Below are 26823 nucleotides of genomic sequence, written 5' to 3'. Positions count from 1 at the left end.
GTATTATAGTAGTTCTATTCTTGTATATAGGAGCAGTATTATAGTAGTTCTATTCTTGTACATAGGAGCAGTATTATAGTAGTTCAATTCTTGTATATAGGAGCAGTATTATAGTAGTTCTATTCTTGTACATAGGAGCAGTATTATAGTAGTTCTATTCTTGTATATAGGAGCAGTATTATAGTAGTTCTATTCTTGTATATAGGAATAGTATTATAGTAGTTCTATTCTTGTACATAGGAGCAGTATTATAGTAGTTCTATTCTTGTATATAGGGGGGCAGTATTATAGTAGTTCTATTCTTGTACATAGGAGCAGTATTATAGTAGTTCTATTCTTGTACATAGGAGCAGTATTATAGTAGTTCTATTCTTGTATATAGGAGCAGTATTATAGTAGTTCTATTCTTGTACATAGGAGCAGTATTATAGTAGTTCTATTCTTGTATATAGGAGCAGTATTATAGTAGTTCTATTCTTGTATATAGGAATAGTATTATAGTAGTTCTATTCTTGTACATAGGAGCAGTATTATAGTAGTTCTATTCTTGTATATAGGGGGGCAGTATTATAGTAGTTCTATTCTTGTATATAGGAGCAGTATTATAGTAGTTCTATTCTTGTATATAGGAGGAGTATTATAGTAGTTCTATTCTTGTATATAGGAGGAGTATTATAGTAGTTCTATTCTTGTATATAGGAGCAGTATTATAGTAGTTCTATTCTTGAGTATAGAGGCAGTATTATAGCAGTCTATAGGGGGCAGTATTATAGTATATGTATTCTTGAGTATAGGGGGCAGTATTGTAGCAGTTACTGTTGTCTACAGGGGGCAGTATTACACATGAACCAGTCGTCGCAGTTCACACACTGTTCACACTATAAATCGTCAATCTCCCGCTGACCTGTCGGTTCCCTTTGCCGTTGCAGGCCGTTCCCATGACTCCTCGGGATGACCGGCGGCGCTCCGGTTGCGGGCTGGAGGGCAGGAGACCGGACTGTGGACGCTGACATGCGTTACTCCCCTCCGACATCCCCCCGTTCAAAAGTGCCGCTAATCCCGACATCAACTGCCAGCTCTGTGATTGGACAGAGAAACCACACACGGGGCGGGGTTATCACGCTGCCTCTACCCATCAGAGTTCTTCGATTACGAGAAGGGGCGTGGCCGGCTGTCACTCATAAGGAAAATATCGCGCTGTCCTCCGTGGGGATTGGACAAAGCAGAGAGGGGGCGTGGTTATAGGGTGGATCATTAAGCACTGATTGGGCAGAAGCGATCTCAGATTCCATTGGCCCAGGCCTAAACTCCCCCGTCAGTCACTTTTGACTACCACTCGTTGCGTGCACGGTCACGTGACACGGAAGTGACCAATCGTAGTGGAGCCCCGTTTCTAAGGAAGGTGAGGACTCCGCTTTATTTGTGTGTGTGGTGTCAGTGCGAGTCCAATACCGAGCGCTACGTCCCTCGTATCCCGCCGAACACGGGCTGAGGAGGACTACAAGACCCAGCGTGCTCGTTGCCAAAACCCTTCTCTCGCAACTATCCTCGGCTGTCGTCTTTTATGGCGCGCGGGTTCAGTGTCTTCAGCTGCGGGTTGAAGCTCGCGCGGCGGCAGCCAATCAGGGACCTGCTTTTAGGCCGTAGGATACACGTCACCGATGTAAGCTGATCGCTGATTGGCTGTCGGGCGCAGTAGCCATTTTGTAGCTTAGTAAAGCGCTGGTCCTTGTAGTGCAGTGTTTCCCTACCAAGGTGCCTCCAGCTGTTGCGAAACTACAACTCCCAGTATGCCCGGACAGCCTTTGGCTGTCCGGGCATGCTGGGAGTTGTAGTTTTGCAACAGCTGCAGGCACCCTGGTTGGCAAAAAAATACTGTAGTTTTGTCCTTATCTATATTTCTCTATTTAAATCATGGAGAACGTTTTGTATTTTTACCTTTTTTAAAATAAATTTTATATATATATATCTCCTTCCCCCTCTTGTTTTGACCTCAGATGCGCAAATAATCTTGTTTCCATGGCAACAGTGTTCCCAGCAACAAAACAAATGAGAATGTGAAAAAAATAAAAAGTTATCGTTTATTAAGGCGCCGTTTTAATTTTTCGGCGTCTTCAAGATGTTGTATTTAATGATGGACATTCATGTCGATGGGATTTTTTTTTACAATCTGTTTACATCCGTATGTACCGTCTGTACATACGTCTGCGGGCTGCGCGGCCATCACGGTTTGCCTTCACTTGTTTCCCCACTACAACTTCCAGCATGCCCTGACAGCCAGTAGATGTCAGGGCATGCTGGGAGTTGTAGTGGGGAAACAGCTGGAGGCACCCTGTTAGGAGAACTAAGGGCGGAAGTTGTCCCCCAGCAGGCATCAGTGACGTGGTGCCTGCTGGGGAAGTCTTCCTGGTAGTGAGCACACTACCAGGCAGACTAAATGCCATTTTTAAAATAGTAAAAAAAAAAAAAAAAAAAAAAAAAAAAGGCAGGGAGGGTGTTAGGGATAGAAGGGTAATAGGCAGGGACAGAAAAGAATAAAAAATGATGGTGGGAGCTACCCTTTAAGTCCGTCTATGTGAGCGCAGCCTAAAAAATGATCACTGTTTACTAGGGGTGTGAATTGGCAAGAATTTGGCGATACGATATGTATTGCGATATACGTATGCTGATATATCCCGATTCTGTCTCAAAAACAATGTCTTTTACACTTTCATTAAAACTTTATTTATTTATTTTTTTATACACTTTATTAGACTTTTAGGAGAAATCTAATGATGTTCTATTGAACTCCATTGATCTGTGATCCATTGATAGAGCCTAGTCAAGCCAGGCTCTATCAATGACAGAGCCACGGGACCTCCACAGTGGATCGCGCTGCGGGGGGGGGGGCGATCCACCCCACTAGCCAACCAGGGAGCATTCACAGATCCATTTAGCCAGCCGCATGCTGGCTATTAGCGGCGGCCCCCGGCTACTGAAAACAGCCGGGGGCTGCAGAGTATGGAGCGGGCAGGAATTGGGAACCCGCTCCATACACCCAGAGCGACGCCGCGTCAGATCCGGCCCTGCTTCCTCGAGCCGGAAAAATTTACCTTTTGTTCCGGGCGTCAGGAGATACAAATTCCACATCGCTAAAAAAGATCGATTCAAAAATATTTTGAATCGATTCAGTATCGCCAAATGAAAAATCGTGATAGTTGCGCAAATCGATAATTTTTTTTTCTTGCATCCCTACTGTTTACTAATATAATTGTGGTTATTACTGTCATCTTCTGACCTCCATATTTATATATATTTTTTTCCAGTATACAGGGATTAGAGATGAGCGAACTTACAGTAAATTCGATTCGTCACAAACTTCTCGGCTCGACAGTTGATGACTTATCCTGCATAAATTAGTTCAGCCTTCAGGTGCTCCCGTGGGCTGGAAAAGGTGGATACAGTCCTAGGAGACTCTTTCCTAGGACTGTATCCACCTTTTCCAGCCCATCGGAGCACCTGAAGGCTGAACTAATTTATGCAGGATAAGTCATCAACTGCCGAGCCGAGAAGTTCGTGACGAATCGAATTTACTGTAAGTTCGCTCATCTCTAACAGGGATTTATGAGGCACATTTTTTGTGCTTTGACCTGTAGTTGTTATTGATACCCTATTTGTTTTGATGGGACTTTTCGATCACGTATTATAATTTTTTTTTTCCTGATACATGATGTGAAAATACGCAATTCTGGACTTTGGTATTGTATTTGTTTACACCGTGTGGTTTAATTATCATTGTTTTAATAGTTCGGACATAAACGCGCACGGAAATACCACATAAATGTATTTACTTTTGTTCACATTATTTTATTTAAAAAATTATAATAATTTAAAACAGGTGATTCAAACTTTTATTAGGGAAGGTTTTTTTTTTTTTAATTTTATTTATAAATTATTATTATTTTTTTTTTATCCACTATTTTTTGGTCCTCACCCATAGGAGACTTTTTTTACATGTGATTTATGATACTGTGATACTGTGAACAATAGGAGACTGTCATGACGTAGCATTGATCAGTGCATAGTTAGATTATTTTATTTGAAAAATGGGAAAAGGTGATTAAAACTTATTAGGAAGGGGCTTATTCAAATTTTTCTGACTTTTTCATTCTTTTCTGTCCTCAAAAAGGGACTTTTACATGCAATTTTTTTTTTTTTTTACTTATTCCAAACACTAAACAGTGCTGTGCTACAGCATAGCATTGATCAGTGTTTTTGCCACTTCAAGGGTGCCTGAACATATTAAGGGGAGTTTTATCAAAACCTGTGCAGATGAAGAGTGGTGCATTTGCCCATAGCAACCAATCAGATCGCTTCTTTCATTTTTGACAGGCCTCTTTAAAAATGAAAGAAGTGATCTGGTTGCTATGGGCAACTGATCAACTTTTCCTCTACACAGGTTTTGATAAATCTTCTTAGGCTGGGTTCACGCAACGTTTTTGCAATACAGTTCCCATATATACGTTTTCAATTCGAAAACCGTACGAAACCGTATGCATTGACTCTCCATTGAAAACCGTATGCCAAACGATGCATCATGTTGTGTCCGTGTTTTTTTTTTTTTTTTTTTTTTTTAAACGGATGCAACCGAACATCATTTATCAAATCGTATACGGATTAAAATTTGTACACACGTTTTGATACAGTTTTAGTCCGGTTTTGAAGAATCAGTTTTTCATCAAAAACCTGATACAGGAACTGTATTGCAAAAACGTGGTGTGAATGCAGCCTAAGAGCACTGATAGAACAGCGCAGAGGAAGGTAGGGACCCTCCAGCCATCATATCACCTGATCGGGACCCTGCGTTTTTGCTCCCTGAATAGACCGGCAAAGAATATTGCTGCTTTTAAATGCCACAATCAACTTAATTACATCATCTAAAGGGTTAATGGTGGACATCGGCTGGATCGGTTATGTACAGTATTAGTCATGGCCGTTGAACTGTGACCCATCGGGTATAAAGTGCGAATGACGTGTCTGCTCCCCAATCTGCACCCTCACAACATATATGCAGGCGTCTGATCCATTCACATGCCTGTCGGAGGGCTCCTTACCTGCTTCATGCCGCCCCCCCGGTCCAGTTTGCTGAGCCCGACTGTATCAGAGTAAAGGCTGGGTTCACATCACGTTATTGCCATACTGTTTTCAATCCGTTTTTCTAAAGAAAACCGTATGGCAAAAAAACGGATGGAACAGTATGGAAAAAAGTAAACCGTATGCGTTTGTAAACAGTATACTGTTTTTAAAAGTGCATACAGTTCCGTCAGTTTTTTATAGAAAAAAACTCATACGTTTTTTGAAAATTTTGTCCATTTTTAATGGGAGGGGTCTTGGGTGGGGACTTTAGGATTCAAATGCGCGTGTGCAAAGTAAAAATGTATAAGTTTTTCCCGTATGGAACCGTATACATGTGCGTTTCCCATTGACGTCCATGTTAAAAAAAAAAAAAAAACGTATGCGGTTGCAGTACGTTTTTTAAACCGGAGACAAAATTGTGGTCAACCACGGTTTTGACTCCGGTTTAAAAACCGTACTGCAACCGTTGGCTGTCCGAGCATGCTGGGAGTTGTAGTTTTGCAACACCTGGAGGTCTGCAGGTTGAAGACCACTGATGTATACCATGTGATCCATATAGTCATATATATATATATATATATATATATATATATATATATATATATATATATACAGCAGATGTTCTACCACATGGTCTCCATATCTTCTCTTTCCGCAGTTCTTAGTGACAATGCTGGATCACATTGCATCCTCTGTGAAGAACATGGCCGTCTCCAAAGAGAAGATCTCTGAGAAGATCCTCAATCACGCCCTGGAGATCATCTACCTGCTGACAGGAGAGGTGAGGGGATAAAGGGTATATACACCAATTATATTAAAGAGGTACTCCGCCCCTAGACATCTTATCCCCTATCCAAAGGATAGGGGATAAGATGTCAGATCACCGGGGTCCCGCTGCATATGTTTTCTATGGGGATTTTCTCCTACTCTGGACAGTTCTTAAAATAGACAGAGATGTCAGCAGAGAGCACTGTGGTCATGATGTCAGCAGAGAGCTCTGTGTTCCAAAAAGAAAATAATTTTCTCTGTAGTATTCAGCAGCTAATAAGTACTGGAAGGATTAAGATTTTTTAATAGAAGTAATTTACAAATCTGTTTAACTTTCTGGCACCAGTTGATTAAAAAAAAAAAAAAAAAGCTTCCCACCGGAGTACCCCTTCAATCTGACTCCATTCTATCATAACCAGCAGTTTCAGCTCTATTAGTTGGGATTGGACTATATGGGCTAGCTTCCTATCCCTCCCCTCATTGGGCGTCCATGTCATTGGTTGTCTCTGCTTAGACCACTCTTGGTAGGCACTGACCACTATATACAGGGAGCACCCCACAAAACTGGACATTCTAGAGACACTCTGACTCATCCAGAGATCATCATTGGATATTGTCAGTCTCCCTCAGATCCTTAAAGGGGTACTCTGGTGGAAATTATTATTATTATTTTATTTTTTTAAATCAACTGGTGCCAGAAAGTTAAACAAATTTGTAAATGACTTCTATTAAAATCCTTAATCCTTCCAGTACTTATCAGTTGCTGTATAATACAGAGGAAGTTGTGTAGTTATTTTCTGTCTGACCACAGTGCTCTCTGCTGACACCTCTGTCCATGTCAGGAAATGTCCAGAGTAGGAGCAAATCCCCATAGCAAACCTATCCTGCTCTGGACAGTTCCTGACATGGACAGAGGTGTCAGCAGAGAGCACTGTGGTCAGACAGAAAAGAAATTCAAAAACAAAACAACTTCCTGCTAATTGAATTATTTGAATATATGAGCATACAGCAGCTGATAAGTACTAGAAGGATTAAGATCTTTAAATAGAAGTCATTTACAAATCTGTTGAACTTTTTGGCACCAGTCAATAAAAAAATAAAATAAAATAAAAATAGTTTTCCACTGGAGTACCCCTTTAAGTTGACTGGTCACCTAATGCCTAATAAATCCCACACCTCCCACGGCAGGCGCCATTGTCATATTGTAATATTATTCATTTTATTTGTGAGTGGAATTAAAGGGGTACTCCGCCCCTGGCATCTTATCCCCTATCCAAAAGATAGGGAATAAGATGTCAGATCGCCGGGGTCCCGCTGCTGGGGACCCCGGGGATCGCTGCTGCAGCACCCCGCTATCATTACTGCACAGAGCGAGATCGCTCTGCACGTAATGACGGGCAATACAGGGGCCGGAGCAGCGTGACGTCACGTCACGCCCCCTGCCATAGACTTTCATTAAGGGGACGGGCCGTGATGTCATGAGGGGCGGAGCCATGACGTCACACTGCTCCGGCCCCTGTATTGCCCGTCATTACACACAGAGCAAACTCGCTCTGCGCAGTAATGATAGCGGGGTGCTGCAGCAGCGATCCCCGGGGTCCCCAGCAGCGGGACCCCGGCGATCTGACATCTTATCCCCTATCCTTTGGATAGGGGATAATATGCCAGGGGTGGAGTACCCCTTTAATACCACTCACAAATAAAATGAATAATATTACAATATGACAATGGCACCTGCCTGCTGCTTAATTTTTGCGTCACTAATTCTACTTTGTATTGACATTAGTCATTTTACCCAAAAATCTACGGTGAAACGGGAAAAAAAATCAATGTGCGACAAAATTGATGAAAAAACACTATTTTGTAAGTTTTGGGGGCTTCTATTTTTACGCAGTACATTTTTTGTCAAAAATGATACCTTATCTTTATTCTGTAGGTCCATACGGTTAAAATGATCCCCTACTTATATAGGTTTGATTTTGTCGCACTTCCGAAAAAAATCATGAATACATGCAGGAAAATTTATACGTTTAAAATGGTCATCTTTTGACCCCTATAACTTTTTTATTTTTCTGTGTTCAGGGCGCTTTGAGGACTCATTTTTTGCGCCGTCATCTGAAGTTTTTAGCGGTACCATTTTTGTTCTGATCAGACTTTTTGATCACTTTTTATTCACTTTTTTGTGGTATAAAAAGTGATCAAAAATGCGCTATTTTGGACTTTGGAATTTTTTTGCGCGTACGCCATTGAACGATCGGTTTAAAAAGCGGTATATTTTTATAATTCGGACATTTCCGCACGCGGCGATACCACATATGTTTATTTTTATTATTATTTACATAATGTTTTTTTTATTTTTGGAAATGCCGGGTGATTTAAACTTTTATTAGGGGAAGGGATAATTGAAAGGGTTAATGATTTTTTTACACTTTTCTTATGCCATATTATAGCTCCTATAGGGGGGGCTATAACATTGCATGTACTGATCTTTTACACTGATTGATCCATCTCCATAGGAATGGATTAATCAGGGTTTTCGGCAATTGATTGCTCATGCCTGGATCTCAGGCTTGAAGCATTCATTCGGCGATCGGACAGCACAGGAGAAGGTAAGAAGACCTCCTCCTGTGCTACAGCTGTTCGGGATGCCGCGATTATACCGCGGCGATCCCGAACAGCTCCCTGAGCTAGCCGGGCACTTTTACTTTCGTTTTTAGCCGCGCGGCTCAGCTTTGAGCGCGCGGCTAAAGGGTTAATAGCGCGCGGCACCGCGATCAGTGCCGCGCGCTATTAGAGGCGGGTCCCAGCATGTGACCCCGCGTTATATCGTAGGATCGGGACCCATGACGTATGCATACGTCATGGGTCCTTAAGAGGTTAAACAGGACATTGCTGTTATCTACAGACCGGTCAGAGCGCTCATACTGACCCTTGTTCACCACTAGAGATGAGCGAACTTACAGTAAATTTGATTCGTCACAAACTTCTCGGCTCGGCAGTTGATGACTTATCCTGCATAAATTAGTTCAGCTTTTCAGGTGCTCCCGTGGGCTGGAAAAGGTGGATACAGTCCTAGGAGACTCTTTCCTAGGACTGTATCCACCTTTTCCAGCCCACGGGAGCACCTGAAAAGCTGAACTAATTTATGCAGGATAAGTCATCAACTGCCGAGCCGAGAAGTTCGTGACGAATCGAATTTACTGTAAGTTCGCTCATCTCTATTCACCACCAAAAGTGCCTATAATGGGCACGGGAGCGTCAGACCTGGAGCAGTTAAAAAGATGCCTGGTCTGATGGATGATGTTTTTTATTGTGGACAGTTGGGCGCGTGTGTCACTTACCTGGAGATGGCACCTGGATGCTCAACGAGAAAAAGACAATATGGCGGGGCAATGTGATGGGCAATGTTACGCTAGATACCCTTGGTCCTGACATCATGTGGCTGTGGCATGTATCACCTACCTAATCATTGTACAGACCAAGTCCCCACCTTCAGCACAGTGGGACCCCCTATTGGCAGATGCCTCTTTCAGCCAATTAAAGCCCCAACTACACTGATAAACCTGTTTAGAAATAAGGATCATGAATGACTCCAGATTCCCCAGATCTCATCCGATCGATCATCTGTGGGATGTCCTGGAGAAACGAGTGTGTGATCGGTGTACAAGTGATCCCTCAACTTACAATGGCCTCAACATACAATAGTTTCAACATACAATGGTCTTTTCTGGACCATTATAACTTGAAACCAGACTCAACATACAATGGACAGACAGTCCAGATCTGTGAGACGTGTCACAACTGGAGGAACTGACCAATCAGAATGGGCATTTTACTGGTAAATCACCTGTATTACTGAAGTGTATGCACTGACTGGTGTCTGGTAGCGCCCCCTACAGTACAGGGAGGTATTACATGTTCTGTACTCCTTACCTGTGCCAGGGTTAACTGCTCCTTTTGGACACCAAGTAAGGGCGGCTCCATTTGGGACACTATGTGTACTGTACAGGACCCTGAAGAAGCTCCTGTCCTCTACATAAACCATTGTTTCCCAACCAGGGTGCAAAACTACAACTCCCAGCATGCCCGGACAGCCAACGGCTGTCCGGGCATGCTGGGAATTGTAGTTTTGCAACAGCTGGAGGCACCCTGGTTGGGATACACTGACATAGACAGTGATTACAGCTCCCAGCAGATCTTTATTACTTTTATATGTAAGGATTTGCTTTATCTATATTAATTATCTACTTATTTTTCTTTAATTCTCACTTTTTCCTATTTTCGGATGACATTTTGGTGGCTTCAGAACCAATTACCAGGTTTCCATAGAGTTATGGTCTCAACATGCAATGGTTTCAACATACAATGGTCGTCCCGGAACCAATTAAAGGGGTACTCCGGTGAAAGCCTTTTTTTCTTTTAAATCAACTGGTGGCAGAAAGTTAAGCATATTTGTAAATTACTTCTATTAAAAAATCTTAATCCTTCCTGTACTTATTAGCTGCTGAATACTACAGAGGAAATTCTTTTCTTTTTGGAATGCTCTCTGATGACATCACGAGCACAGTTCTCTCTGCTGATGTTATTATAATAATAATAATAGCGCTTTATTTATTGTTGTCCTTAGTGGGATTTGAACCCAAGTCCCCAGCACTGCAAGGCAGCAGTGCTAACCACTGAGCCACCATGCTGCCCTTAGCATACATCTGCTATGCATGGTTGCTAAAATGGACAGAGATGTCAGCAGAGAGCACTGTGCTCGTGATGTCATCAGTGTTCCAAAAAGAAAGGAATTTCCTCTGTAGCATTCAGCAGCTAATAAGTACTGGAAGGATTAAAATTTTTTAATAGAAGCAATTTACAAATATGGTTAACTTTCTGCCACCAGTTGATTTTAAAAGAAAAAAGGTTTTCACCGGAGTACCCCTTTAATATTGTAACTTGAGGGACCACTGTATATTCTAGATCCTGTGTATTCTTCTCTTCTGGTAAATTCCACCATCATTACTACTAAAGTAACAGAATCCTCTGTACTATTCTGTCCTGTAGAAATATGTCCTAGTGAAGAAGAAGTCTCCTCACTGCTGCATTCACCCGCAGTCTGGGACGGTAAGTATCTGTTATGTTTAATCCATTTTATTATATTTTTGAAAATAATCTTGATTAAAAATCTTCCGTTTTGGGTATACGGCACCTATACATACAAATATACTTCCATGTTAAACTACTACTATATGTATGTCAGTAAAAAGAGGGAGCAGGTCATTTGGAGTAGTGTATGTCAGAAAGGGTGGAAACACATAGGACTGGGTAAGACTGCGTCTAGACCCATCCCGTTCTTCTCCCATCAAAAATAAAAAGGCACTTAAAACGGATAATAACGGATGCAAACGGATGTTATCTGTTTGGATCCGTTTTTGTTCAGTTAATAAACCAGAAAATTTTTTTTTTTTGTTCTGAGCATGCTCAAAAGTAAAAACGGATAAAAAAACGGATAAAAAAAAAAAAGATGCAAACGAATGACATTAAAGGCTCATCAGTTTTCCATAGACTTCAATGTTAAATTTACTGTTCTTTTCGTCTTTATTTTATATTTTTTTGACGGAAGAAAAAATGCTGCATGTGCCGTTTTTTCTGCCGTCAAAAAAATGGAAATGAGTGTAGACGGGTACAAACGCATTGTAAAAAAAAATCTCATTGACATGAATGGGATTTTTTTTTTTTTTTTTTTAAACAGTTATTAACCTGCAAGAATGGCATCGGGGATAAAAAAAAAAAAAAAAAACGGGACAGACGGGCGTGTGAACGCACACTAAGGGGGAGATTCATCAAAACCAGTGTAGAGGAAGAGTGGTGCAGTTGCCCATAGCAACCAATCAGATTGCGTCTTTCATTTTTAACAACGCCTTTGAAAAATGAAAGAAGCAATCTGATTGGTTGCTATGGGCAACTGGGCAACCTTTACTCTGCACAGGTATTGATAAATATCCCATTAAAGGAGTAGTCCAGTGGTGAACCCAGTGGTGAACAACTTATCCCCTATCCTAAGAATAGGGGAGAAGTTTGAGATCGCGGGGGGTCCGACCGCTGGGGCCCCCTGCGATCTCCTGTATGGAGCCCCGACAGCCCGTGGGAAGGGGGCGTGTCGACCTCCGCACGAAGCGGCGGCCGACACGCCCCCTCAATACAACTCTATGGCAGAGCCGAAGCGCTGCCTTTGGCAATCTCCGGCTCTGCCATAGAGATGTATTGAGGGGGCGTGTCAGCCGCCGCTTCGTGCGGAGGTCGACACCCGCTGTCTGGCCGGAGAGCCGGGGCCCCGTACAGAGAGATTGCAGGGGGCCCCAGCGGTCCAACCCCCCGCGATCTCAAACTTATCCCCTATCCTTAGGATAGGGGATAAGTTTTTCACCACTGGACTACCCCTTTAAGAGCTGTGCACACAAAACGGTAAACTATTCCATTTTATTTAGGTGCATTTGAGTAATAGTAAAATAGGGGATTATTCATAATTTTTATTCCCTGACGTAGATGTTAAAATGGTCCTAAAACAGAACCAGAGGGAGGTGGAATAAATGCAGTCCCTAATGATCACATTGTGCTGGATAGGACGAGGGCCTCACCTAACCATTGCTGTGTTGTAGGTGCCTGTGAAATGTGAAGACATAGCTGTCTATTTCTCTATGGAGGAGTGGGATTATGTCAAAGGACACAAGCAACAATACCAAAGCATTATAACAGGGACTGAACCAGAAAAGATGGACTCCACAGACCTAGGTGTAACCACACAGGATGCTGAGGAAAGCAGCTCCCCAGGTAACCATATGGAATGGAGATTGGGTCGGTCAGGAGCAGATATTTCGCAGGACATATATTTGTACAGTGGTGCCATGAAACAGCCTCCTAATGTAGCAAGGGACAACAAATTTACTCCCGCCCTGTCTGCAGCACTGAGGGTCACATTATACAGTTCCCTGTAAGTATGTCTCATAGCAGGGCTCAACAAATCCCAGATGCCAGGTTGCCATGGTAAAATCCTGGCACCTAGGTTTTTAGTCAGCCCCTTCTCGACCTGTGACCCAAAACATTTATGTCATTGTTTTCCAACAAGGGTGCCTTCAGCTGTTGAAAAACTACATCTCCCAGCATGCCCGGACAGCCTTCGGCTGTCTGGGCATGCTGAGAAATGTAGTTTTGCAACAGCTGGAGGCCCCCTGGTTGGGAAACACTGATTTATGTCATGGGTCAGGTGAGGGACTATGGCACAGGCACATCTGTAGCTGACAACCTGATGGTAATGACAGACATCTGAGACCACTCAGATGTCTGTCAACTGGTGCCAGAAAGTTAAACAGATCTGTAAATAACTTCTATTAAAAAATGTTAATCCTTTTTGTACTTATCCGCTGTTGTATGCTCCACAGGAAGTTCTTTTCTTTTTGAATTTCCTTTCTGTCTGACCACAGTGCTCTCTGCTGACACTTCTGTCCATTTACTGCTGCTGTTTCCTCTCACTGCTGCTGTTCCTGCATGCTGTTTCTCTGCCGCATCTGGACAAGGGTTCCCCTTTTTTTTTTTTTTTTCAAGGGACCTCCACCTCTGCAAGAAACCCCCACCTGCTCGGCTGTTTTTTTTTTTTTCTCTGGGTGAGCTGACCTCTCTGTTTTTTTCCATGTCCGACCCAAATCCGAACCCCCTTCCAGACGGGCGGTCGCCACCTCAGTCACTTACTAACGGGCTGTAAAACTAAAATGCCTGGTGGTTCGGCTGAGCCCACCTGTTGTGCCTGCTCTTTTTCACGTCCTGGCCTCCTTTACCTTCCCCCCAGGATACCCCCTGGAACGTGTGGTCACTTACACTCCCCCGGGTTGGGTGTCCTCTCTCTCCCAAACGCTCTGGTCTGGCACAGGTTTTCAAGGAGGTGGCTTACGGCCTTGAAACATTCCTCCTTGCGTCCGCACTCCCAGGGGTCTAAACGGCTGAAGGCTATGTTTCCATTCACCCAAGACCTGGTCTCCAAATGGACCGCCCCGCCTACGGTGGACCCTCCACTCGCTTATCCAAATCCACCACATTTCCCCTGGCTGATGCGGCTTCCTTCAAAGATCCCGTGGACAAGCAAATTGAGAATTTGGTGAAGTACGCCTTTGAGGCTGCTGGCTCATCCTTGCTTCCGGCTTTCGTCGCGACTTGGGTATCCAAAGCCCTATTGGCCTGGGCCTCTCAACTTCGCCGAGGCGTTTTATTGGGGGCTCCTTCTGGCTGACTTAGCCCTCCAGATCTCCAACGCTGGTGATTATCTTTGCTCAGCTTCCTTGGAATTTGCACGCTGTGCGGCCTTTGCTTCTGGCAATCTGGTGGCTATCCGCCGCTCCATGTGGTTGAAGTCCTTGAATGCCGACGCGGCCTCCAAGAAATCCCTCACTGAGATTCCCTTTACTGACGGCTGTCTTTTTGGCAAATAACTGAATGAAATCATCTCAGAGGCTACAGGCAATAAGAGCTCTCTGCTCCCTCAGAATAAGGTGTGTTGCACTGATTCTCACCGCAAGTCCTCATTTCGGTCCTTTGGCTTAGGCCGCCAGGACAAACCAGCGTCTTCGCAATCTCTGAAGGCTCCTACCTTCAAAGCGCGCCCCTTCTGGAAGCAGGATGGCCGCTCTGGACGTTTCTGGGCCAAATCTGGTACTCTCAAGCCTACTACTGCCTGAAGGGGGGCCCCCATCGAGGCTTCTCCTCAGGTGGGCGGTCGCCTGTCCCTCTTTCGGGACGTTTGGTTGGTGTAGGTCCAGGATTCCTGGGTTGGGGACGTCGTTTCAGATGGCTACCGAATTGAGTTTGGTTCTTTTCCCAGGGACCTTTTTTTCTGGTCTCGGCCTCTCAGCTCTCTGGCCCTTGCTACAGCCTTTCAGTCTACTCTCCACACCATCCATGCACAAGGGGTCATTGGGCTGGTTCTGCCCCAGGAATGTTTTTTTGGGCTTCTATTCCAATCTGTTCGTCGTTCCCAAAAAAGGGGGAATGGCTGGTCCGATTGTCGATCTGAAGCTCCTCAATCGGCATTTGCGCCTACACCACTTCAAAACAAAATCTCTCTGTTCTGTTGTTGCGTCCATGGACCGGGCGAATTCCTGTCTTCGGTGGACATCCGGGATGCATACCTCCCATCCCGATTTTTCCGGCACACCAAAGTTTTCTGCGGTTTGCCATTCCGGCAGGTCATTTACAGTTTGTGGCCCTGCCCTTTGGGCTGGCCACGACCTCCAGGGTCTTTACAAAGGTCCTGGCGGTGTTGATCGCCATCCTTCACTCTCGGGGGGGGGGGGGGGGGGGTGTCAGTGCTTCCTTATCTGGACGACCTGTTGATAGAAGCTCCGTCCTTGACCCAAAATCAGGAGAGTCTCCACATCACTCTTCAGACCCTCACCAGTTTCGGGTGGTTGATCAACCGGGAGAAATCCAACCTTCCTCCCTCCCAGTCTCTGCTTTTCCTGGGGATTCAATTCGACATCGAGAAGGCTCGGGTTCTACTTCCTCCGGACAAGCGGAGCACTATTCTATCCAGGATCCGCCTATAGCGCCACCCTGATCCGGTGTCCATCCGTGCATGGAAGTGTTGGTGGTGGCCATCGAAGCCGTTCCTTTTGTGCAGTTCCGGTGCCGCCCTCTTCAGTAGGCCATCCTGTCTCTGTGGGAGAAGTCTCCTCGCACTCTCCACCACCAAATCCGTCTGCCCCTCACGGCTCGCTGGTCACTTGTTTGGCTCTCCTCTCCTTCGGAAGGGACGCTCTTAACGACCGATGCGAGTCTCCTTGGCTGGGGGGGCCTTTCAGTACCGGACGATTCAGGGCAGCTGGTCCCCCTCAAGAAGCTAGTCTCCCCATCAACGTCCTGGAGCTTCGGGCCATCTTTCTTTGTCTTCTTCACTGGGAGTTGTTACTCCGGCGCCGTCCGGTTCGTATCCAAACTGATTCTTGTCTCGGCGGAACGCCAGGTTCCCTCCATATCGTCGGTACACATTCCTGGAGGTGGACAATTCGCAAGCGGACTTTCTAAGTCGCTCCTCTCATGACCCTCGGGAGTGCTCTCTCTACCCAGAGGTGTTCGTAACAATTTGCAAACGTTGGGGGACTCCGGACGTGGACCTTTTTTGCGTCCTGCCTAAACCTGCAGGTTCCTGTCTTCGTGGCAAAGTCCCGCGATCCTCTGGCTCTGGACGCGCTGGTCGTTCCCTGGTCACAGTTCGCTCTTCCTTACCTCTCACCTCCTGCCCAGGTTGCTGAGAATGCTTAAGTTGGATGGCATCTCGGCGATTCTAGTGGCGCCATATTGGCCCCAGCGCTCGTGGTTCGCCGACGTGGTTGGTCTTGTGGTGGACGTTCCCATGCAGCTCCCGGATTGGCCTGACCTTCTTTTTCAGGGTCCTCTCTGCCACCCCAATTCTCGGCCGCTGCGTTTGACGGCATGGCGGTTGAAATCGCCGTCTTGAGGGCTCGCGGTTTCTCTCTGTGTCATTCGCACCACGCTTCAGGCTCGTAAGCCTTCCTTTGCCAGGATTTATCAAAGGACCTGGCGTGCCTATTTTCGGTGTTGTGAAGCCCATTCTCTGTCTCCCGTTGTTTTCTCCTCGCTCGGTTGGGGCCTCTTGGGCGGTATTCAATAGGGCTTTGGCCCTGCAGGTGTGTAAAGCAGCCACTTGGTCGTCCGTACACGTTAAACAAATTCTACCAGATGCACACTTCTGCGTCTGCTGACTCCTATTTTGGGAGTAAAGTGTTGCACGAGGCGGTGACGTTGCCATGTGCCTGATATCCTGGCTGGGTTCTGTTTTTTCCCACCCTGGGGACTGCTTTGGTACGTCCCGAGGTTCCTGTGTCACCCCCCCCCAATGGAACCGATAGAGAAAAAAATTTCTGTGCATACCATAAAATCTTTCTCTGAGGATCCATTGGGGGACACAGCACCCACCCATTGATTATTAGTTTGTTGCCCTGAGAGTTGATTTCTTGTCGGTGGGCTGGTTCGGTTGTTTTTTTTTTTTTTTTTTACTTTATGTTTGGTAATTGTCGGATTCTTCTATTGCTTTGGGTCTAAACTGATTAGCTCAGAGTCAGTGGGCGGGTATATCCTGTTAGGAGGGGCCGGCTTCTTTTATGTTAATCCCTAGTGTCAGCCTCCTAGAGGCAGTGAGATATACCCAAGGTTCCTGTGTCCAGTGGATCCTCCAAGAAAGAGATTTTGCAGTAAGCACAAAAAATCTCCTTTTTAAAAAAAATATATAAAAGCAACCAACCCCATTCCCCCAATAAAAATCTAAATTTTAAATCCCTTTTTCCAATTTAAAAATAAACATATCTGGTATTGCCATGTGTGGAATTGTCCAAACTTTAAATTGTCACATTCCTGATCTCACATAGCATAAACGCAAAGAAAAAAAAATTCCAAATGCCAAAATTGCTGATTTTCTCTGACATTCCAGCCATTTAAAAATTTTATAAAAAGTGATCAAAACGTCAATACTACACAAAAGTGTGAAACCTACAGCTCACCACGCCAACATTTCCCCTCATACAAATCTGTAGGTGGCAAAATAAAATTCTGATTCCTAACATTTTTTGCTGCCACCTAGATTCAAAACGGATTTGTCGAGCTGTGACGTATAGGAGGAGCTCCGGTGCTTATGTCTCTTATTCTACTTGTAATGTTTCTCTATCGTCTTATTTCAGAGTTAGAAGATCTGCGGGTGGAAGAAATAGACTACGAGTCCACCAGCGGGAAGGATGAGGACGAGGAGGAGGAAGAGGAAATCAAATACAGAGCAAAGAAGGAAATAACCAAATATGAGATGAGCAGCGGATTCCCAGGGCCCTCTGCAGGTAAATGGTCTGAACATGCACTGAACCTACCTATACTTAAAGGGGTACTCCGGCCTTAAGACATCTTATCCAAAGACCGAAGTATCCAAAGGATAAGATGTCTGATCGGGGGGACCCCCGCAATCTCTCATGCAGCACCCACCTGTCTCAGCTGCCCGAAGCGATGATCGCTCCGTGTCTGAAGCCTCATGACCACGGGGAGTATAGTGACGTCACGACTCCGCCCCTCAATGCAAGTCTATGGAAGGAGGTGTGATGTCACACGGGGGCGGAGTCGTGATGTCACGATACTCCGGCCCCGTGGTTGTGAGGCTTCAGACACGGAGCGATCATCACTTCCTGCAACTGAGACAGGTGGGTGCTGAATGAGAGATTTCAGGGATCCCCAGCGATGGGACCCTCACGATCAGACACCTTTTGGATAGGGGATAAGATGTCTTAGGGCCGGAGTACCAATTTAAAGGGGTACTTTTCCCCTATACATGTTATCCCCTATCCTTTTATTTTAATTTTTTGGACTGTAAATCATTTTATTTGCAGATTTAAATATGTGCCAAAACAAATGCCAGCTGTGCGCCAAACGAGTAAATCATTAGTAAATCTGTTAAAAAAAACAGGAACTTGGGAAGGAAATTCAACAAAACAGAAAATCCGACACTAATAGTAACTCGGAGCCATTGTGTTGAATCAAAAAAAACGTTCGAACAGTAAGTGGGGTTTGTTCAGATCCCATTTACTTTCGTCAGTGTTTCCCAATTAGCGTGCCTCCAGCTGTTGGAAAACTACAACTTCCAGCTGAGAGTTGTAGTTTTGCAACAGCTGGAGGCACCTTGTTTGGGAAACACCGACTTACATGATGTTAGTATGGTATTTTATTGGCTTTTTTTTTTTTTGTCCTCTTCTTCAGCCGGTTCCTTCAAGTCCATCATAGAAGACGCTTTTCCTGCCATCCCTTTATTGACTGAACGGGAAATCAAGGAGGAGATTACAGAAGAGATAAGAGAAGACGGGACGTACGAAAGCCTCGTCAACAGGACCACGTCTGCCCCGGACAGCGTCAGCGCCCAACATTTTCGTTGGCACCCGAACATCTGGAGCATCAGCGAGCGGTTCATATGCAGCGGCACCACTCGAACCTACGACCCGTACCCTGGCACCAAACCTGCCGCCACCACCACCGCCGCCGCCGCCGAGGAGAAGCCCACGGATGCGTCTCGTCTGGAGTTAATCAACCAGGTGGCCTTAGAGGAGAAGCCGTTCCGGTGCATCGCTTGCGGACAGACGTTTAAGTACAAATCCAGCGCCATGAGACATTACAGCGTGGTGCACGGGGTGAAGCCCCACCAGTGCAACGACTGCGGCCGGAGGTTCTCCACCAAATTCAAATCCGTCGTTCACAAGTGCAACCCCCGCAAAAACACCAGGGATTTCTGGGATGATCAGAGCGGGTTCAACATTTAGAAATTGCGCAAAATTGAGCAATTTTCCTGTATGTATTTCCAGTTAATGTAAGTCCTCATCCTCAACTTCTGTCGGGTTGTTACATGTTCTTTGCATTTTTTTTTTTTTGTTAGTCTGTTTTTTGGGAAAGCTTAGTCAGAACCTGTGTGGCTGCTTTAATGGCTCCTATGCGGTTCTCACGCGGCTGTGCAGTTCTCCTGGAAAGCTGAGTGGTTAAAAGGATTGCCAAGGATTAGCAAAACGTAGCTTTTTATTTATTTATTTTTATTTTTTGCAAAAAAAAAAAAAAACAGCGCCACTCCTGTGCTCAGGTTGTGTCTGGTATTGCAGCTCAGCTCCATTAAAGTGAATGGGACTGAGCTGCAGTACTACACACAACCTGCGGACAGTAGTGGTGCTTTTTCTGCAAATAAAAAAATTCTAATCCCCCTTTAATTAGGATTTGTGCAAAACTACAACTCTCAGCATGCCCGGACAGCCGTTGGCTGTCCAGGCATGCTGGGAGTTGTAGTTTTGAAACAGCTGGAGGCGCAGTGGTTGAAAACCACTCACCTATCCTGTGATGATACATTTTTAAATAACACATGTAATGTAATCAATACCTCTTTAGCACACGCTCCTGCCGTGCCGATCACCCAGCTTTTCTCGAGTCCTGAATTGCTAATTTGACAAAGTATGTGCTACTTATATGTTTCCATGAAAGACTAGGAAGACCCCTACCTATGGGAGCCTGTAATGGTACTACATTAGTTGGCACCCAGCTTTCCCAAGTACAGATATATATATATATATATATATATATATATATATATATATATATATATATATATATATATATATATATATATATATATATATATATATATATATATATATATAATATATATGTTTTATTTATTGCCTGGAGAAAAACAGAGTGACTGAAGGGCTTACAAGGGAACCTGTCATAGCTGTCATGCTGCCCGAATAGTGAGTCATTGGGACAGACCCCGGTCTTTAGTCATGGCCCAACCAGTCTGGTAGATTGATGGATCTCTTTACCCTGTTTGGGTATAGGGAGGGATCTATCAATCAGTAGAAGAGATTAGGAACCTTCTCGATGAATCGTGGTTCAGGCAGCATGAAAGTGACGACAGGTTCTCCAGGTTTACAAAAAAACATAGCACTTTTTTTTTCCAGAAACAGCGCCACTCTTGGACAGTTTATGCGTAGTATTGCAACTTGAGGACAGGTGTGGCGCTGCGTTTAAAGGGGTACTCCGGTAAAAAAAACTATTTTCATATCAACTGGCTCCAGAAAGTTAAACAGACTTATAAAATACTTCTATTAAAAAAAATATTAATCCTACCAGTACTTATCAGCTGCTGAAGTTGAGTTTGTCTGACCACAGTGATCTCTGCTGACACCTCTATCTGTCTCAGGAACTGTCCAGAGTTGGAGCAAATCCCCTTAGCAAACCTCTCCTGCTCCGGAGAGTTCCTGATACAGACAGTGGTGTCAGCAGAGAGCACTGTGGTCAGACAGAAAAGAACAACTCAACTTCAGCAGCTGATAAGTACTGGTAGGATTAAAGGGGTTATCCAGGAAAAAACTCTTTTTTTTTTATATATATATATATCAACTGGCTCCAGAAAGTTAAACAGATTTGTAAATTACTTCTATTAAAAAATCTCAATCCATTCAGTACTTATGAGCTTCTGAAGTTCTTTTCTGTCTAAGTGCTCTCTGATGACACGTGTCTCGGGAACCGCCCAGTTTAGAAGAGGTTTGCTATGGGGATTTGCTTCTAAACTGGGCGGTTCCCGAGACACGTGTCATCAGAGAGCACTTAGACAAAAAAGAACAACCTTAACTTCAGAAGCTCATAAGTACTGAAAGGATTAAGATTTTTTTAATTGAAGTGATTTACAAATCTGTTTAACTTTCTTTTTTCTGGATAACCCCTTTTAAGATTTTTTAATAGAAGTAATTTACAAACCTATTATTTTATTGGCGAGCGCTGTATCAGACACATTGGGGGAGATTTATCAAAACCTGTGCAGAGGAAGAGTGGTGCAGTTGCCCATAGCAACCAATCAGATTGCTTCTTTCATTTTCCACAGGCCTCTAAAGAGGCCTGTGGAAAATGAAAGAAGCGATCTGATTGGTTGCTATGGGCAACTGCACCACTCTTCCTCTGCACAGGTTTTGATACATCTCCCCCATTGAGAATAAAAATAAAACCGTTAGCGGTGTAAATTAAAATGACCTGTAATTGCAGTGGGAGATGGGAGGATCCTGATAATAAAGATCGCGCTGTGAGCGACGTGAGGGAGAGTTCTCAAAGTAACTATGAAAGATACAAGTAGCTTTGGTGTTTTAAAATGGTATTTATACTTGTATCAGATTAAATAGGACTGTTAGTATCAGGACTGCGTGATGTACCTGCCGGTAGTCAGACGCGATAGTGCATTACAGTAGGTAGTAGTAGTAGACGCTGATGCAGGTATCAGAACGGCTGCTATTAGAGGCTGAAGGAGCGATGTTCTGCGGTGTGAGTAATAAAACTTATTATTAATCGAATAGAATTTTGTACAAAGAACTATTGTTAGATTAATCTCCCTCCTATTTGTACCTGGCAGGGAGCTGCTATATTGTATCGCGGGTCCGGAGCGATATTATAGTAGAAGAAGATGCTTTATGCTGTGTACCTCCGTGGGCTCTCCCTGAGGGTGCTCCAGAGGTTGAAAGTGCGTGCTGAATTGGTCTTTTTCTTAGGGTTCGGATTAGAGATGAGCGAACTTACAGTAAATTCGATTCGTCACGAACTTCTCGGCTCGGCAGTCGATGACTTATCCTGCATAAATTAGTTCAACTTTCAGGCGCTCCGGTGGGCTGGAAAAGGTGGATACAGTCGTAGGAGACTCTTTCCTAGGACTGTATCCACCTTTTCCAGCCCACCGGAGCACCGGAAAGCTGAACTAATTTTACGCAGGATAAGTCATCAACTGCCGAGCCGAGAAGTTCGTGACGAATCGAATTTACTGTAAGTTCACTCATCTCTAATCAGGATCCTCCGATCTCCCACTGCAAATACAGGTCAGTTTTATTTACACAGCTCCCTGTTTTTATTTTTATTCTCATTGGCCCTCATTTACTTAGAAAATCGGGTTGTAAGTCTATGTTGCTTTCTTACCCGACTGCTTTTTTCCCCTGGTATTTATTATTATGTCGCATCCTGTTTGTCGCACGTGGGTTTTGTTGGTTTTGGTTTCCAACTCCTCTGAGTTGTCGGGAAAAAATCCACAACAATTCAATAAATTCGGGTTGGAAACCTTTATAAATACGTGGGAAAGCTCAGAAATGTCGGGTTACGCCCCTTTTTCGGGTTTGGGAGAATCCACATCGGGTCCGTCGGGAAAAAATGTCGCATCGTGTTGCAGACTGGCGCACTGTGTCTGCGACATGGCACAGACAAAGATGTGCCAAAAAACCCGACAAAAGAAGTCGGGTTTAGAATAGTAAATGAGGGCCAATGTGTCTGATACAGCGCTCGCCAATAAAATAATAGGTTTGTAAATTACTTCTATTAAAAAAAAAAATCTTAATCCTACCAGTACTTATCAGCTGCTGAAGTTGAGTTGTTCTTCTCTGTCCGATCACAGTGCTCTCTGCTGACACCACTGTCTGTATCAGGAACTCTCCAGAGCAGGAGAGGTTTGCTATGGGGATTTTCTCCAACTCTGGACAGTTCCCGAGACAGACAGAGGTGTCGGCAGAGAGCACTGTGGTCAGACAAACTCAACTTCAGCAGCTGTTTTATTTTTATTCTCAATGTGTCTGATAAAATAATATTTTTGTCCCATACACTGTATATTGGTGAGCGCCAACAGGGGAGCTCATCTATTGGCTGAGCAGCAGTTCAGCCATAGATCAGATCCAAACCCATCCAGCGCTAGTGACTCTCTCTATAGTCATTTACAAACCTGTTTATTTTACTGGAGCCGGTTTATATGAAAAAAAAAATAGTTTTTCACCGGAGTACCCCTTTATAAGAAAGTAACTGTGTTGTTATTAGAGATGAGCGAACTTACAGTAAATTCGATTCGTCACAAACTTCTCGGCTCGGCAGTTGATGACTTTTCCTGCATAAATTAGTTCAGCTTTCCGGTGCTCCCGTGGGCTGGAAAAGGTGGATACAGTCCTAGGAGACTCTTTCCTAGGACTGTATTCACCTTTTCCAGCCCACCGGAGCACCGGAAAGCTGAACTAATTTTACGCAGGATAAGTCATCAACTGCCGAGCCGAGAAGTTCGTGACGAATCAAATTTACTGTAAGTTCGCTCATCTCTAGTTGTTATAATCCTGGATTACCCCTTTATTGTAATCGCCTTTTTTTCTTCACCACATTTTGTGCATTAGGGGGGGGGACCAAAGAGGTGTTCCCTGGACAGAGACTCTAACGTCTAGGTGACGCTGTTTTACCCACCTAGACGTTAGAGATGTATACGAAAAGTCGAGAAAATCCTTTGACTGAGGTTACAACTTTTCCTGATTCCTGACAGGTTTCTGGGAAAGCTGGGTGACAACCCTTATCGGAAGTTGTAGTTTTGCAACAGCTGGAGGCACCCCGGTTGGGAATTGCCACACTAAGAAGTGTCCCCGCTCTGTAGTCTCTATTGCTACCTGTTTCTTTAGATCAGTGATCTCCACCCTGTTTGTTCTCCAGCTGTCAGGGCTTGCTGAGACTTGTAGTTCCTTAGGTTGGAGATCACTGCTTTAGATGTGGTTGGTTGAGCTTATGGGGTTTTTTAAAAGAGGATTTTGGATTTGTAAAAAAAAACAGACTGGGCGGATTATTTTCATCATTGTAGGGTTAGAGTCTAGAGCAGTGTTTCCCAACCAGGGTGCCTCCAGCTGTAGCAAAACTACAACTCCCAGCATGCCTGGAAAGCCAAAGGCTGTCTTGGTATGCTGGGAGTTAGTTGTAGTTTTGCAACAGCTGGAGGCACCCTGGTTGTGAAACTGGTCTAGAGATCAGGTCAATGCAAAGTTTTCCTAAAAAGGGAGTTGGGGCGGGGTGAGTGTGTGTGTATATGTATATGTATGTATGTGTGTGTATATATATATATGTATATGTATATATATATATATATATATATATATATATATATGTGTGTGTATAATGCACATACATTGGCCTGCATTACAGTGTGTGTGTGTGTGTGTGTGTGTATATATATATATATATATATATATATATATACATACATACACACGCGCCCATACGGGGCTGCAGCAATTCAGTTAACATATGGTTAATTTTCATTGTTTTTCTAAATTATGTTCAGTCACGGTTGTTTTGTTTTTCCCCAATTCCCAGCCATAGTTGAATGGTACCATGTTGAATGTTGATGCCACCACTAGGTGGCGCTCAATGTGAGCGATTCACTTTGGCATGTGTCACTCAACTCCCTTTTTCTTTTTTTACCAGGGACTTGGAGCCAGGGCCTGCTGGGAGTTGTGGTTCTGCATCAGCCGTTGTGTGACCACATCTCCCAGTCTGTTGCACAGATGAGACTTTTGGAGAGGATGTCCCATGATCCAGGCATTGGACTAGGTTTAGTTGTTAAAGATATCCCGACGATGTGACTTCTGGGGGTTTATTTGGGGTTTTGTAGGAAGTGGCTTGTGAGTTACCTACATTAGATAAGGGCAGTACTTCCCAAACAGCATGCCTCCAACTGTTGCAAAACTACAACTCCCAGCATGCCCGGACAGCCTTCGGCTGTCCGGGCATGCTGGGAGTTGTAGTTTTGCAACAACTGGAAGCAAATTGGTTGGGAAACACTGGACTAGGGCTACATGGCCACGACCCGCAGCGCGTTGCAGTCACGTTTACGACCCCACAAGTGGATACGATCGGACAGTCACCAGAAATCCATCCAAAATGGCTGCAACTCCATTTGGTTTTAAAGGGGTATTCCAGTGAAAAACTATTTTTTTTACATTAACCGGCTCCAGAAAGTTAAACAGATTTGTAAATTACTTCTATTTAAAAAAAAAAATTATAATAATAATAATAATTCTTAATCCTTCCAGTACTTATCAGCTGCTGAGGTTGAGTTGTTTTCTGTCTGACCACAGTGCTCTCTGCTGACACCTCTGCTTGTCTCAGGGACTGTACAGAGCAGGAGAGGTTTGCGATGGGGATTTTCTCCTACTCTGGACAGTTCCTGACACTGACAGAGGTGTCGGCAGAGAGCACTGTGGACAAGACACAAAAGAGCTACTCAACCTCAGCAGCTGATAAGTACTGAAAGGATTAAGATTTTTATTTTATAGAAATAATTTACAAATCTGTTTTAACTTTCTGGAAACGGTTGATATGAACAACAACAAAAAAAAAATAATTCACTGGACTACCCCTTTAATGCAGCAGTGTGTCACAGTGATCTTGGCATGTAACCCTAGCCTTATAGTGGTGGGGGGGGGGGGTTCTAATAGGTTGGGTATTTCATTCTGTGTGTATGAAACTTTGGTAAAAAAACAAATAATTTCTGGTTGATATATTTTTTTGTTTGTATGCGAATGTTCAATAAAGAGAAAGCACATTGGCGCAGAACGCGCTGTTTTCTACTACAGACGCTTTGTCTCCTTCCATCTTCGTCCTGGTGATATGATTATTATAGCAGAGTCATTGGTTCTAGACTGTCAGCTGCAAAGCCATATACAGGCCCCGTCAACAGAGTAAGGGCGTTTCCCAGCATCCTCCATTGCTCTCCCTGACGTGAGCCTCTGACTGCCCATCTGCGCCTATTGATAGTGTCATTGTCAGCATCACTGCAGTACACGGGTACATCTAATGATGGCTCATACACATCCACTATGGGGACTAGAAGTGTAAAAAAAAAAAAATAAATAAATAAATGTTTAAAGGGGTACCCCGCAGCTCAGCGTTTGGAATAAACTGTTCTGAACGCTGGAGGCGGGAGCTTGTGACGTCATAGCCCTACCCCCTCATGCCATCACGCCCCCCTCTCCCATAGATTTGCATTGAGGGGCAGGACTATGAAGGCACGAGCTCCCGGCTCCAGCATTCGGAACAGTTTGTTCCAAACACTGAGCAGCGGAGTACCCCTTTAAAGGAAATCTGCAGTCTAAGGGTACGTTCAGACGAGCGGATGTACAGCGTGTTTTACGCTGCGGATCCACTTCTGAAGGACCTCCTGTATGTTGCCTTTACATGTGCCTGCTTGGCGGGGATAAGCCGTCACGTGCACACACACACTGAAGCGATGTGCGAGTGGCCGCGCATGCGCGTGGCGACTCGCACATCGCTTCAATGTCTGCTTGTAGTGGCGTATTACCGCTCCGAGCAGGCACATGTAAAGGCAGAATACAGGAGGTCCTTCAGCAGTGGATCCGCAGCGTAATACGCGCAGGAAAATCCGCTCGTTTGAACGTACCCTTAGACACTTATCACGGGGGGGGGGGGGGTCCGAACGTTGGGGGTCCCCCACGGTGATCTCATGTACAGGGCCGACACACGCTGTATCTCTATGGGAGAGGCAGAGATGCAGCATTCGTGCCTCTTCCATAGAGCTGTATAGTGGGGGCGTGT

General features: G+C 44.4%; 2 protein-coding genes across 5 annotated transcripts in view; one reads left to right on the top strand and one right to left on the bottom strand.

The window, feature by feature from the left end:
- Positions 1-1476, bottom strand: part of LOC130290949 (WD repeat-containing protein 62-like) — a 67079-nt gene extending 65603 nt beyond the window's left edge. Inside the window, exon 1 of the mRNA XM_056539212.1 lies at positions 905-1476. Coding sequence (XP_056395187.1) covers positions 905-1066 — 162 coding nt within the window. The 5' untranslated portion in view covers positions 1067-1476. The remainder of the gene's footprint in view (positions 1-904) is intronic.
- LOC130290950 (oocyte zinc finger protein XlCOF8.4-like) overlaps positions 1263-26823 on the top strand; it is a 36101-nt gene continuing 10540 nt past the window's right edge. Inside the window, exons 1-7 of one of the 4 annotated variants that reach the window (XM_056539214.1) lie at positions 1535-1663; positions 5774-5896; positions 10933-10992; positions 12528-12699; positions 17610-17759; positions 18667-19267; positions 24694-24726. In XM_056539214.1, coding sequence (XP_056395189.1) covers positions 1565-1663; positions 5774-5896; positions 10933-10992; positions 12528-12699; positions 17610-17759; positions 18667-19220 — 1158 coding nt within the window. In that variant the 5' untranslated portion in view covers positions 1535-1564 and the 3' untranslated portion in view covers positions 19221-19267; positions 24694-24726. Of the gene's footprint in view, positions 1403-1534; positions 1664-5773; positions 5897-10932; positions 10993-12527; positions 12700-17609; positions 17760-18666; positions 20002-24693; positions 24727-26823 lie in introns of those variants that run through there. The other 3 variants (XM_056539216.1, XM_056539215.1, XM_056539213.1) reach the window with 3 other exon arrangements.

This window comes from Hyla sarda, chromosome 9 (assembly GCF_029499605.1).
Source record: "Hyla sarda isolate aHylSar1 chromosome 9, aHylSar1.hap1, whole genome shotgun sequence".
NCBI classification, from domain to species: Eukaryota; Metazoa; Chordata; class Amphibia; order Anura; family Hylidae; genus Hyla; species Hyla sarda.
This window is presented reverse-complemented; position numbering and strand designations above follow the sequence as displayed.